This window comes from Verticillium dahliae, genomic scaffold (genome assembly GCF_000150675.1).
Source record: "Verticillium dahliae VdLs.17 supercont1.11 genomic scaffold, whole genome shotgun sequence".
Classification (NCBI taxonomy): domain Eukaryota; kingdom Fungi; phylum Ascomycota; class Sordariomycetes; order Glomerellales; family Plectosphaerellaceae; genus Verticillium; species Verticillium dahliae.
The window spans coordinates 793,601-805,643 of record NW_009276930.1 but is presented as its reverse complement, the minus strand read 5'-3'; the positions used below and the strand labels follow the sequence as shown (position 1 = coordinate 805,643).

The following is a 12,043-nucleotide window of genomic DNA, read 5'->3' as shown; positions in this document are numbered from 1 at the left end:
GTAACTCGGACACCTCAGGCTGCGTAACAGCTTACTTCAAGTTGTTGCAGGGCCTCCCGGTCCTGTCGATGCCGTCGAACCCGAACCACCCGGCCGACGGAAAACTGCCATCGCGAGCCACAGGCTCGGTAAGCTCGGGTCTTCGCACAAGCCCAAGCTCATCGGCTGCACTGGGCGACGCCAGCATTAGCAGCCCATCGAGGCGGCGACCCCGCGTCGACTCTGACGTGCACGCGTCCCCCTCCACACCGCATCTTGTGCAACAAAACCAATACCTTCCGTCTTCGGCCTTTTCAGAAAAGCCAAGCCCAAAGCGCTTCAAGTTTGGAGCCGACACCGCTTCCATGACGACCATGTCTAACAAGACGAAGGGGAAGCTCCCTGAAGTGATTGACCTGACACGGCAGAGCGCCTTCCGGCCATACTCGGGCGCCAAAAAGATCGTGATCAAGAACCTCAGGCCACCCACGCAGACCGACAAGACCGAGCAGTATTACGATCGGACACGGCAGCAGCTCAAGGATGCCCTTCAGTGCATACTTCGTCACCAGCCTCTCCAACTGCCAATGGAGAGGCTGTACAGGGGTGCGGAGGACATCTGCAGGCATGGGCAGGGGCAGGAACTATATCGCACGCTACAAGAGCTATGCGAAGCTCACTTGAAGCAAGCAACCTTGCGGTCCATCATCGACAGGTCGCCAGGCCCCTCAAATATTGACATGTTGCGGAGCGTCTTTCTTCATTGGCAGGATTGGAACAAGGCAGTTGTGAGTGCCACTTGCGTTCGTTCTTCTCATGAGCCAGTGCTAACACATCATTCCAGATAGATATTCGGTCTATATTCAGCTACCTCGACAGGACGTACCTTCTTCGAGAGAGGACGCTGGGCTCAATCAACGACTTGACGATCACGCAGTTCCGGAAGATGCTCTCGTCTTCGGCCAGCAAGGACGCTACCAACCAGACACCTTTTACTCGATGTCTCCACGGCGTGTGCGAGCTGATCGCGTACGATCGAGTGAATGACGATCGATTCGACGCTCGATTACTGAAAGAATCAGTCCGTATGTTCAACGTGCTCAACGTTTACCAAAAGTCGTTTGAGCCGGCGTTTCTCCACGACTCGGTCAACTTCTTCCACGAATTTGCAGATGAGATGAGCACAGCAAGTCTGAAGGAGTACATTCTTGCATGCGAAAAGCTTCTGAAGGATGAGGACTATCGATGTAACGCGTACAATCTTGACAGCACGACCAAGAAGCAACTTCTCGATGCCGCCCACGGCATCGTGGTGAAGGACTACTCGGCTAAGCTTCTGAATGTCGAAAGCTTGTCGAAGCTGCTTGCTGATCAGGAAATTGAGTCGATGCGAGCTCTCTACGACCTCCTGCGATTGTCGGGGATCCAGGCGAAGCTCAAGGACCCGTGGAAAACCTACATCCAGGAGGCCGGAGCGACGATTGTGGGTGACGTAGAGAGAGGAGACGACATGGTCATGAGGTTGCTTGAGCTGAGGCGAGCTCTGGATCTCGTCGTGCGAGATGGTTTCAGAGGTGATGAAGTCTTTGGCTACGAGCTGAGGCATGCCTTCGGCGCTTTCATGAACGACCGGAAAACGACTTCGGGATGGAGCACGGGAACGTCCAAGATTGGAGAGATGATCGCGAAACACATTGACATGCTCTTGCGAGGCGGTCTCAAGGCTCTTCCCAAGAGTCTGTTGTCTGACAACAAGGATCGGGCTGCTGCCGAAAAGAGTGGGCAATCAAGTACGGCTGACGAGGATGCCGAGCTGGATCGCCAGCTTGATGCTGCCCTTGAGCTTTTCAGGTTCATTGAAGGCAAGGACGCCTTTGAAGCTTTTTACAAGAAAGATCTGGCCAGGCGGCTGCTCATGGGCCGAAGTGCGAGCGAAGATGCCGAGAGAAACATGCTTCGAAAGCTCCGAGACGAGTGCGGTGCCAACTTTACGCGTAATCTTGAGCAGATGTTCAAAGATCAGGAGCTCGCCAAGGAGGAGATGCAGCACTACAAGCAATGGTCAGAAGGCACGAATGCCGAACAACAAGTCGACCTTCAAGTCATGGTCATCTCCGCAGCTTCTTGGCCGACATATCCCGACACGAAGCTCAATCTGCCTGAAGGTGCCGCCGTCGAGATCGAACGGTTTGAGCGGTGGTACAACCAGAAGCATGACGGCAGAAAACTCTCGTGGCCCCATTCGCTGGCCAACTGTACGGTCAAAGCCATCTTCCCGAGAGGCACGAAAGAACTCCTGGTCAGTGCGTTCCAGGCCGTTGTGCTTGTGCTGTTCAACGAGGTCGATCTTGAGGGCTTCCTCAGCTTCGGACAGATCAGCACAGCTACGGGACTTGCGGGTCCGGAACTACAGCGGACGCTACAATCGCTGGCCTGTGGCAAGGTCAGAGTTTTGAGCAAGCACCCCAAGGGAAGGGATGTCAGCGAGACTGATACCTTTACCATCAACAAGGCCTTCACTGATCCCAAACTTCGGATAAAGATCAATCAGATTCAGCTCAAGGAGACGAAGGAGGAGAATAAGGCGACACATGAGCGCATTGCAGAGGACCGTAAGTTCGAGACGCAGGCGGCCATTGTGCGGGTGATGAAGGCGCGCAAGACGATCGGGCACAGCGAGCTGGTGGCTGAAGTGATCAACTTTACTCGCAAGCGTGGTCCCGTTGACGCCGCCTCCATCAAGAAGCTCATAGAGACGTACGTATCACGAATCCGTCAGTTGTTTGCTTCGCGTACTGACTCTTTGCAGGCTGATAGATAAGGATTACATGGAGCGCGACGGAAACATGTATACCTACATCTCGTGATCGCACACGCTACAAATAGATATCAGGGTGAGGGAACTGTGAGGGTTAATTTCTCGTCAGAAGGCGGCGGTCTTTGCCCCTGGAAATGGTAGACGGCTGCCCAAACTTGAGGGTTCGGTCTTGATAATAAACCCTGCCTGTAACATGCGTGATACAGCCGGCATGGCACAATCAATTCCCATCTCGCTGGGGCACCAGGCTGAGTTGAGCTCCTTGGTGCCCACAGCACAACGAGATACTTAGGCACCTGGGAGGCTCCACCTGGACCCTGCCCCGGAAAATCGTTCCGCCTGCCAACGCGGGGTCCTAAAAAAAAGTTGGACAAGAACTCCCAAAAATTTGAAGCCGACCCGTTCGTTCACCGATAAAAGATAAGGAAATTCGACCGCAAATCTCGTCCCCCAACGTAGCCCACGAGCAGCGACTGTTCGACCGCTTCCCCCCCTCCCCACCTCCGATCTCGAACTTCGATCTTTCAGCAGCCTTTTGCGCAAACGAACTAGAACGGATCCCAAAAGTTTACCAAACAACCGTTGCCCAAAATGCCCAAGTCCAAGCGCAACCGCCTCATCAACATGACGCAGGTGTCCAAGAAGACGCGCGAGGACAAGGACAAGCTCTTCGCCAACATTCGCGAGGCAGTCCCCCAGTACCAGCACTGCTTCGTCTTCAGCGTCGATAACATGCGCAACAATCACCTCAAGGACGTCCGCCACGAACTCTCCGACTGCCGGTGCGTTTCGTCCACGCCCCTTACCCATCATATGTTCAACCTCCAAGACTAACTAACATTCCCCCCCACCCGCAGCCTCTTCTTCGGCAAGACGAAGCTCATGTCGAAGGCCCTCGGCCAGACGCGCGAAACCGCCCTCCTCGACGGCACCGACCGCCTGACGCCGCACCTCAGCGGCACCGTCGGCCTCCTCCTGACGAACCGCGACCCCTCGGCCATCACGGCCTACTTCGAAGGTCTCTCGCCCGTCGACTTTGCGCGCGCTGGCACCACGGCGCCCCGCGAGTTCGCCATTCCCCAGGGCGTCCTCTTCGCCACCGGCGGTGAGGTGCCCCGCGAGCACGACGTGCCCATGGAGCACTCGATCGAGCCCGAGCTGCGCCGCCTCGGCATGCCCACGCGCATGGTCCGCGGCCGCATCGTCCTGGGCGAGGAGGAGCCCGCCGAGGACGCGGCCCCCGGCTACGTCGTCTGCAAGGAGGGCGACGTCCTCGACTCTCGGCAGACGAGGCTCCTGAAGCTGTTTGGCATCTGCATGAGCGAGTTCCACGTCGAGCTGATCGCGTACGTACCATTGCACCCTCTTGTGTCACGAGAACGGCACACCAGCATCTCTCGCTATGCTGCAGCGGCTAACCTTTGCACAGGTACTGGAGTGCCGCGACGGGCGAGGTGACGGACCTGAAGAAGGCCACCGCCATGGAGGAGTAAACTGGAAAGGGTCTCATGCGAAAAGAGAGGAATGTTCAGCAGCATTTGCGTAAAAGGTTACGAGTGGTCGTACGTGTGGAAAGCGATACCATCATGACGAACTGTGGAGTTATGGCGTTGGTTGGTAAAAACAGAAATTTGCAACATCACCTTCGTTGTCACGACAGTAGGGAAATCGTACACACGAAAAACTATGTGTCGCCCTCACATCTAGCGAGGGGTGAGGGGGCGGGGATCACGGACTAGGACTGTCGGCCCCCGGTCCGAAGAATGAGCTAAAGAAGCCGTGTCGGCTGAATTGAGGTTCACTACTCGTACAAAACAAAATCAGGCCGTGTCGAGGGCTCTGCGTCGATGACTTTTCTCTGTTGTTACCCCTCCTCGTCTCCTTCGCTGAAACTCCAGATCAGTAGGCACGAAGACCCTTACCTCTGATCTTACCTGCTGCGGGCCGGAGGCGCTGAGCGATAATCGTTGGTAGTCTCGGTGACTACCTCGTGATCAAGTGTACCTAGTAAATACAGACAGAAATGATACCTCCCTAACGAATGACGCGGGTGCAGGACCGTGACATTAGGCGGTAGTCCTTGCTCGCAGGCAAGGACAACAGGAGGAGAGTGGTAATGAACGGCGGACGGAGCAGGTGGTGGCTCAGCGTATGTCGTGTGTGCGGCGTGAGCCCCGACCAAAACTGTTCTGGTTACAGAAGTGAGCAGGCGAAGAGCTGGCACCCACCGCAGAGTCGCGACATCCATGGGGGCCGTAAGTGTCTGATTAGTAGCGACGAAGCTTGCGTGGGTCCTCGTAGCCACCGCCGTCGTATCCGCGTTTCCTGTTATCGTCGTCGCGCGGGCGGTCGTAGTCTCGGTCTCTGCCGTCTCTGCCGTCCCTGCTATCCCTGTTGTCCCTGTTGTCCCTGCTGTCCCTGCTGTCCCTGTTGTCCCTGCTGTCTCTGTTGTCGCGGTCACGGTAGCCGCCCTCACCTCTGGGCCGAACGGGCTCCATGTTGCTGCCTGTGCGTCGACTGTCGCGGTCTCGGTCACCATAACGATCACGCGGGCCACCGCCAGATCGGTCGTCGAACGAACGACCGCTGCCACGGTCGAACCCACCACCATTGGAGAAACCGCGATCACGGTCTCCGAAGCCGCCACGGCCAGGGCCTTGGGGAGCATCACGGGGGAAACCATTTGGACCGCCGGGGCCGCCAGGACCGCCGCGGTCACGGCCGCCACCAAAGTCACCTCCGCCACGGAAACCACCGCCGCGGCCACCAAAGCCGCCGCGGAATCCTCCACGACCGCGACCGCCGTCAAAGCCACCTCGGAATCCGCCCCTGAAGCCTCCTCCACCGAAGCCACCTGGCCCGCCCATGGGTCTAGCAGGGAGGGCCTTCGTGTAGCCTCGGCCGCCGAGGCCACCGCCGAAGCGGCGGGGCTTCCAACCCTTGACTGTGCGGCCGCGTTCGACGTCTACCTTGATACGTCGATCCTTGATTCGAATTCCATCGCAGGAATCTAGAGCAGCTACTCACCGGCGCGCCGAAGCGCTTGTGTCAGTCAACTTTACCTTCAGCATACCTTTGCGCGGATGGTGAGAGGAAGACAAGAGAGAACAGTAGGAAAACATGATGGGAGACGAGGCAAGCTTGAGGGCCTATGGGAGTCTCGAGGGAGGGAAAAGAAGACGCAGGCGAGCCTGAGGGCCGTGTGTCTTTTTGTGGGAAAGGGGGCCGGATGAGGCCGAGCCTCGTCATGGGCTGAATATGTTGCAATGGCAATATTACCTCTCATATCTCTCTCGCGCTCGAAAACGACGAAAGCATATCCTCGATGGGGCTTCTTCTTCTTGTTCTTGGATTTTTCATGGGCGTGCGTGTCAGTGATGATGCGAATCTGGCCATCTGTTAGCAAGAGGTACAATTCAAGTCAAGGCGCAGTACGCACGCGCTCAATGTTGCCGAAACGACCAAACTCTCGCTCGAGGTCTTGTTCGTTGGCCTCGTAGGACAGCCTTGCGACAATGAGCGTCTTGAAGGCGTCACCGCGAATGTTGGGGTCTTCATTCGGCTTGTCTGTTGGCACTCATGTCAGCAATGTGCACCTTTACACATGTTCCTAGCTATGGGAAGGCTGGACTCACAATCAACAGGGCCTTCGGCCGCGAGCCGTTCGAGCTTGGCCTTGTGCTCCTGCTTCTTGCGATCTTTCATCTGCAGCCAGCTCTCCGTAGGAACGTAGCCATCCTTGTCTTTGTATTCGGCGAGCGCAGGGAGGAAGGCAGCGATGCCCGAGACGGGAGCAGTTCGTCGTTGCTCAGGCGCATGGTCGGGGGGCGGAACCCATCGCAGGGGAGGGCGCGGCGCGAACAGCGCAAGCAGGTTGGGTGGGAGCTTGTCTGTCATGTTGACAGGCGGCGAGCATAGTACGGCAGGAAAAGAAGGTCAAGAAATGAATGAAATCGAAGAGAGATGCGCGTGTGCGCGATGACGAGTCCCAGCTAGACGAGTTGGTCGCGGAGGGGGTGATGGGACTTTTAGTCGTCGCGTCGTGCTGCAAATTCAAAGGCAGCAGTCGAGACGGCAGAGATCGATCGTGTCGGCAAAGCTCCACTGTTTAGGAGGCCAATTTAGCTGTCGAGAAGCCGCTGCAGGTCACTTCAAGCCCGCAGGTATGAACCGTCCTGCTCCTGTTATCTGCATATGCAGCCGCCGCACATACCATCATTGCGGGTCGCGACACCCCCAGCCTGCGCCGATGTTCTACCGATCAGCAGCACGCTAAGAAATCTCACGCGAGTCTCGACGGATGCTGAAGATCCCCTAGGACGAGACGAATCGCATACCCCGTGCTTCACTACGCCCGGCAGAACACAATGACGATCAAGGCATTGAAGACAGTGTCACAGGGCCAGGTAGGTTCTCATGCGCGACATCGCTACCAGCGAATCACCCCACTGACGTCTCACAGAACGGCCTCGGCGCCTTCATCTTGCAGTGCAAGAAGCTCGAATTCCACTTTTGCGATTGGGCCGGAAGCTCCAAGGGCATGAAGTATGTTGACGGGATCCCTCGGTCTCGCGATCCAACAGCACGATGCTGACCACAAATCCAGCGGCTTCATCAAGTCTCAGCTCCCCAAATTCGCCGCCGCACACCCCCAGATCGAGATCTCCGTCTCCCCACGACCTGCGAAACACCCTACCATCGTCGGCCACTACATCAACGGCAACTCGCGATCCCTCCTCGTCAAGAACATGCAGCCCATGGAAATTCTCAGGGCTGCCGAGTCCATGCGCGACACCAACGGCGAGAAGCTGCGGAGAGCCAACAAGCCCGTCACCAGTATCAATCCCAGTGTCAGGGGTATCTGGAGTCCCTACCACGGCAACGGCGAGGCGGTGTAGAGCTGCAGAGAGCTGCTACCAGAGGAATGAGCAAGAGGAAAAGCTGTAACTTGTACGCATAGGAAGAGCGGGAACATTGGATTGGCATCACCGGAGTGCGGCGTCTCCGATTGCTGCTTGTACACTAGCACGCCAAATAGGGGGGCGATATACCCCTTGAGAGAATTCAACCACGAACAACCATGAAGTCGAAGTTTGCTTGTGTGAGAGCGCATAGATCAAAACAGTTTTGGGGTATAAGTACTGTTTCTTTTTTTTTTCTTTTGGCTATCATATCCAGGCTAGGAAGAGTGCTAGGTTTGCTCCATCTTTCATGCCTTCGTCTCCAAGATTTCCCCCTCCATCGAGGCGTCAAAACGCTTACTGCTTGCTGTTGATGATCTCGACAACTAGATCAAAAGTCAGCTTTTCACTCTTTGCATCAAAAAGGGGGACAAGGCGTCAACGTACAGGCAGGCTTCAGGCTCGCGCCGCCAACGAGGAAACCGTCAATGTCGGCCTCCTTGGCGAGGTCCTTGCAGTTCTTCTCGCTAACGCTGCCGCCGTACAGGATGCGGGTCTCGTCGGCGACCTTGTCGCTGACCTCCTTCTTGAGCCAGGCGCGGATGGCGGCGTGGACCTCCTGGGCCTGCTCGGTGGTCGCGACCTTGCCGGTGCCAATGGCCCAGATGGGCTCGTAGGCAATGACAACCTTGGACCAGTCGGAGATCTTGGCCTTGAGGGCGGCGAGCTGCTTGCTGACGACGTCGACGGTGGTGCCGGCCTCGCGCTCCTCGAGGCTCTCGCCGCAGCACCAGATGACGCTGACGCCCTCCTCGGTGGCGTACTTGGTCTTGGAGGCAACGACCTCGTCCGACTCGCGGAGGATGGTGCGGCGCTCCGAGTGGCCGAGGATGGTCCACTTGATGTCGATGTCCTTGAGCTGGGCGACGCTGATCTCGCCAGTGAAGGCGCCGTTGGGCTTGTCAAAAACGTTCTGGGCGGCGACCTCGAGGCCCTGGCGGAGCTCGGAGCGGACGAGGGGCAGGTAGAGCGCGGGCGGGGCGATGACGACCTCGGTGTTGGCGTCGAGCTTGGCCTCGTTGAGGTTCTTGACGATCTCCTTGATGGACGACGTCGTGCCGTTCCTGGAGCGCGCAGGGATCGCGCCATTAGTTCCTTGCTTCCCGCATCGGCAGATGGTTTTCCCTTCCAGGGTTGAGCCCCGCACTCACATCTTGAAGTTACCGCCAACGAAGAACTTGCGAGCCATGGTGGGCAATTGGTGCGTTTGTTGATTAGAGGGAAATGATGCGAGTTGCTCGAGGCAGAACTGATGCTGAGCTTTTGGGATAAAAGTGTAAATAACGCAGGCTGGTAGAGTGAAAGGCAAGATCAAAGATGGAGAAAAGCCTCAGCGGAAAGGTAGGATGGTTGAGGGTCAGCTCATGCTTTCCGCACGCGCTGCAGCTATGGCGGGGCACTCGCTGTTACAGCCTACCTCAGGGCAATGTCGGGAGGAGTCGAGGTGGAGGGGTAAATCGGACTGGGTCTGACACCGGCTGCCACCCGGCTGCCACCAACCAACCCACCCAGTTGGCTCCCTGAGCTCCGATATTGTCCTGGGTGCCATTGGCCTTTCCCGGTGGGCCGGTCCTTGCCCGGTAAAGGCCCTGACTGATCGAAACTCGTCAACATCGTCTTCCATCGACAAACACCGACTCGCCTCGTGACTCGGATCCAGGTCCCGAAGTTTCCTCGAACGGTCTAGTAGATCAGCCGTGTCCGGGTGCGCCCTTCAGCATCCTGATCATGTCGGTGCGGCATGCGACCTCGAACAGGAACGGCCAGGTTTATTCAAAGAGTATTCTTTTTGATAGGTATCGACTGTAGGACATGTGGGCTGTAATTAATTCTTGTGCTGGTCTTTCTGAAATATTTCAAATAGCAACATCAAGACTGGTTCCAAGGTAATGGTTATACTACTGCTGCGCCTGTGTCAATTGACTTGGCTCCCTGTGCCTATCTTTCCGTTACCTAACAATTATCCCCATCCCCCTCAACCCAGATAAGAGCCAGGCCCGAGGTATAAGTCCCATGATATGAGTCAAGCATCTTTGTTTCCTCTCTTCTCTTAAGCATCTCTTACCAAACTATCATCATGACGCTCCTATCACCAGTTCTGCTGCTGTCTGCTGGCGGCGCACTCTTCCTTGTCTATCTCGCCCAGTGCCTCACGTCCCCTCTCCGAAAGATCCCCGGTCCCTGGTATACCGTCTTCACCGGTCTCGTCCTGAAGTGGCACGCTTTCCAGGCGAGTCGGACCAAGTATATTCATCAACTACACCAGAAATATGGCCCGGTAGTGCGGGTAGCACCTGACGAGGTGTCATACACATCGTACGACGCTGTCAAGGAGATATATGGCTCCGGTGGTAGCGGGTATGATAAGACTGAATTCTACGACCTTTTCAGGGTATATGGCCGGAGGACCATGTTTACGACTCTGAAGAGAGAAGATGTCAGTGCTTGAAATTTTTTAAACTCTGAATCATGTCCTCCTAACACAACTCAGCATGCCAAGCGAAAGAGGATCATTGCGGATCGGTACGCCAACAGCAACGTTGTTAAGCCGGCGCCGTTGTCGGGCATCCAGGAGAGGTCTCGGAGGTTCCTTGATCGCTGTCTCTCATCGGGCACTGGAGGTCATGACATCTTCGTATGAAAGGCAGTGCCCTAAGTTTCATGTCCCTCGTGGTAACTGACGGCTGTAGATGTCCCTGCACGCATATGCATGCGATTGTGTCACCCACCATCTGTTCAACCCGTACGGCACAAACTGCCTGCAGGACAAGAACGATGAAGAAATGATGCACCAGGTGGCATCCGATGACAGCCTGCAGAGTACGTCCGCCGGGCCAGACAGTTCGTTGAGTGGGGAGATAACCAATCATCGTAGACCGCCTCATTGAGCATTACAATCCGACGTTGCACAAGCTCGCAGCGCGCGTGCTGTACTTCTTCGTCAAACCTCGTGAGACACCATTGGCAGACAACTACGTGATGGAGTCGAGCAAACGCTCCGATCCGTCTCCATTCACGCTGCTCAGCCGATTGCACGAGAAGGCGGCAGCGAGCGGCGGCACCCTAGATCAGGCGGACATGGCAGGAGAGTGTCTTGATCACATGGCGGCCGGTATCGACACAACGGGCGATGGCCTTTGTTTCCTCATGTGGCAGCTGTCGCAGCCATCGTCGATGCACTGCCAGGAGAAGCTGCAGCAGGAGCTGCGTAATAAACCAGATGCCGACTTTGACAAGCTGCCCTACCTGGATGCCGTGATCCAGGAAGGCTTGCGATGCTTCCCCCCCATCCCCATGTCGCTTCCCCGACGAGTGCCGCAGGGCGGAAAGGTTGTGGACGGCTTCTTCGTGCCCGGAGGCACCATCGTCAGCTGCCAAGCGTACTCTGTGCACACAATCAACAGCCAGGTATTCCCTGAGCCGGAGACATTCGATCCCGAGCGATGGACTGCCGCAGAGGGCGACGTGGAGCGAAAACGACTCATGTTTGCGTTCGCCAACGGTGGCCGAGGTTGTGTCGGGAAACAGTACGTGTCTCGAGGCAACAGACGACAAAAGTCTTTTCACTGACATGCGTATAGCCTGGCCCTTGCTGAGATGAAGATTCTGCTTAAGGATGTTTACTCACGCTACACAACGCTGCCGGATCCTTCCATGACGGCCGAGTCAATGGAGATGTCGGACCAGCTGGTTTCTTCGCGACCCGTGGGGCAGAAGTGCCTTCTTCGGTTTGTGCCTATTTCGGAGGAGTAGAAAGGCGAAGCAAGTGCAAGGCTGTACGATGGGGATCTTGATGGGGCAGCAGATGAGTGATTGCCAATACCGAATGCGCCCTAAAGTCAGTCCGCTATCATGACTGACTTGTCTTTGTTGAAGGCTTCTGGTTGCTGCAGGGACTTGTCATCCTGGGCACTTTCGGTGGTGGGAGAAAGGCAGGGTTGACACTGAGATGGCCAATACCAATGCCAATTCCAGATCGAAGCGCCTGCCAACCAGCAGAGCAAGGCTGACACGTGGGCTACCTGCCTATAAAGCCAGGCGCTATATGTACCCTGCCACATTCGCGGGGAAACCTTGAAGGTTGCACGGGGCATGTCGCCTTCAATTAGCTTCGCTTCATCGATGAAGGGGATCAAGTACCTGTCGTCTGCCTCACTCTACCTGGTGAATGACACGGTACTGTAAATTCCACTGTTGGCAGTATTGCATCTCATTCATTCCATAGAGGAAAGCCTCTTTCTCAAGAAAAAAAAAAGATGCAAAAAGAAGCAAAAACACGCTGCTT

General features: G+C 56.2%; 6 protein-coding genes across 6 annotated transcripts; 4 read left to right on the top strand and 2 right to left on the bottom strand.

Moving 5' to 3' along the window:
• Nucleotides 1-353: 353 nt before the first annotated feature.
• On the top strand, nt 354-2,846 carry VDAG_05895 (cullin-4A; the record flags this gene model as incomplete). The annotated part of the gene is made up of 3 exons (XM_009655292.1): nt 354-767; nt 824-2,736; nt 2,789-2,846. 3 exons carry the CDS (start codon nt 354-356, stop codon nt 2,844-2,846), a joined length of 2,385 nt encoding a protein of 794 aa, XP_009653587.1.
• Nucleotides 2,847-3,388: 542 nt separating this feature from the next.
• On the top strand, nt 3,389-4,290 carry VDAG_05894 (mRNA turnover protein; the record flags this gene model as incomplete). Its single annotated transcript, XM_009655291.1, has 3 exons — nt 3,389-3,579; nt 3,655-4,143; nt 4,227-4,290. 3 exons carry the CDS (start codon nt 3,389-3,391, stop codon nt 4,288-4,290), a joined length of 744 nt encoding a protein of 247 aa, XP_009653586.1.
• A 274-nt stretch (nt 4,291-4,564) lies between these two features.
• On the bottom strand, nt 4,565-6,867 carry VDAG_05893 (U1 small nuclear ribonucleoprotein). The gene is made up of 4 exons (XM_009655290.1): nt 6,433-6,867; nt 6,237-6,364; nt 6,077-6,185; nt 4,565-5,816 (listed from the first exon to the last, which is right to left on the bottom strand). Exons 1-4 carry the CDS (start codon nt 6,692-6,694, stop codon nt 5,065-5,067), a joined length of 1,251 nt encoding a protein of 416 aa, XP_009653585.1. The 5' UTR covers nt 6,695-6,867; the 3' UTR covers nt 4,565-5,064.
• Nucleotides 6,868-7,081: 214 nt separating this feature from the next.
• Nucleotides 7,082-7,880, top strand: VDAG_05892 (mitochondrial 54S ribosomal protein L51). Its single transcript, XM_009655289.1, has 3 exons — nt 7,082-7,203; nt 7,260-7,342; nt 7,404-7,880. Exons 1-3 carry the CDS (start codon nt 7,165-7,167, stop codon nt 7,693-7,695), a joined length of 414 nt encoding a protein of 137 aa, XP_009653584.1. The 5' UTR covers nt 7,082-7,164; the 3' UTR covers nt 7,696-7,880.
• An 80-nt stretch (nt 7,881-7,960) lies between these two features.
• VDAG_05891 (triosephosphate isomerase) lies at nt 7,961-8,947 on the bottom strand (the record flags this gene model as incomplete). Its single annotated transcript, XM_009655288.1, has 3 exons — nt 7,961-8,084; nt 8,146-8,822; nt 8,910-8,947. 3 exons carry the CDS (start codon nt 8,945-8,947, stop codon nt 8,056-8,058), a joined length of 744 nt encoding a protein of 247 aa, XP_009653583.1. The 3' UTR covers nt 7,961-8,055.
• Nucleotides 8,948-9,835: 888 nt separating this feature from the next.
• On the top strand, nt 9,836-11,511 carry VDAG_05890 (cytochrome P450 3A13; the record flags this gene model as incomplete). Its single annotated transcript, XM_009655287.1, has 5 exons — nt 9,836-10,195; nt 10,250-10,393; nt 10,449-10,578; nt 10,634-11,285; nt 11,340-11,511. 5 exons carry the CDS (start codon nt 9,836-9,838, stop codon nt 11,509-11,511), a joined length of 1,458 nt encoding a protein of 485 aa, XP_009653582.1.
• Nucleotides 11,512-12,043: the final 532 nt, after the last annotated feature.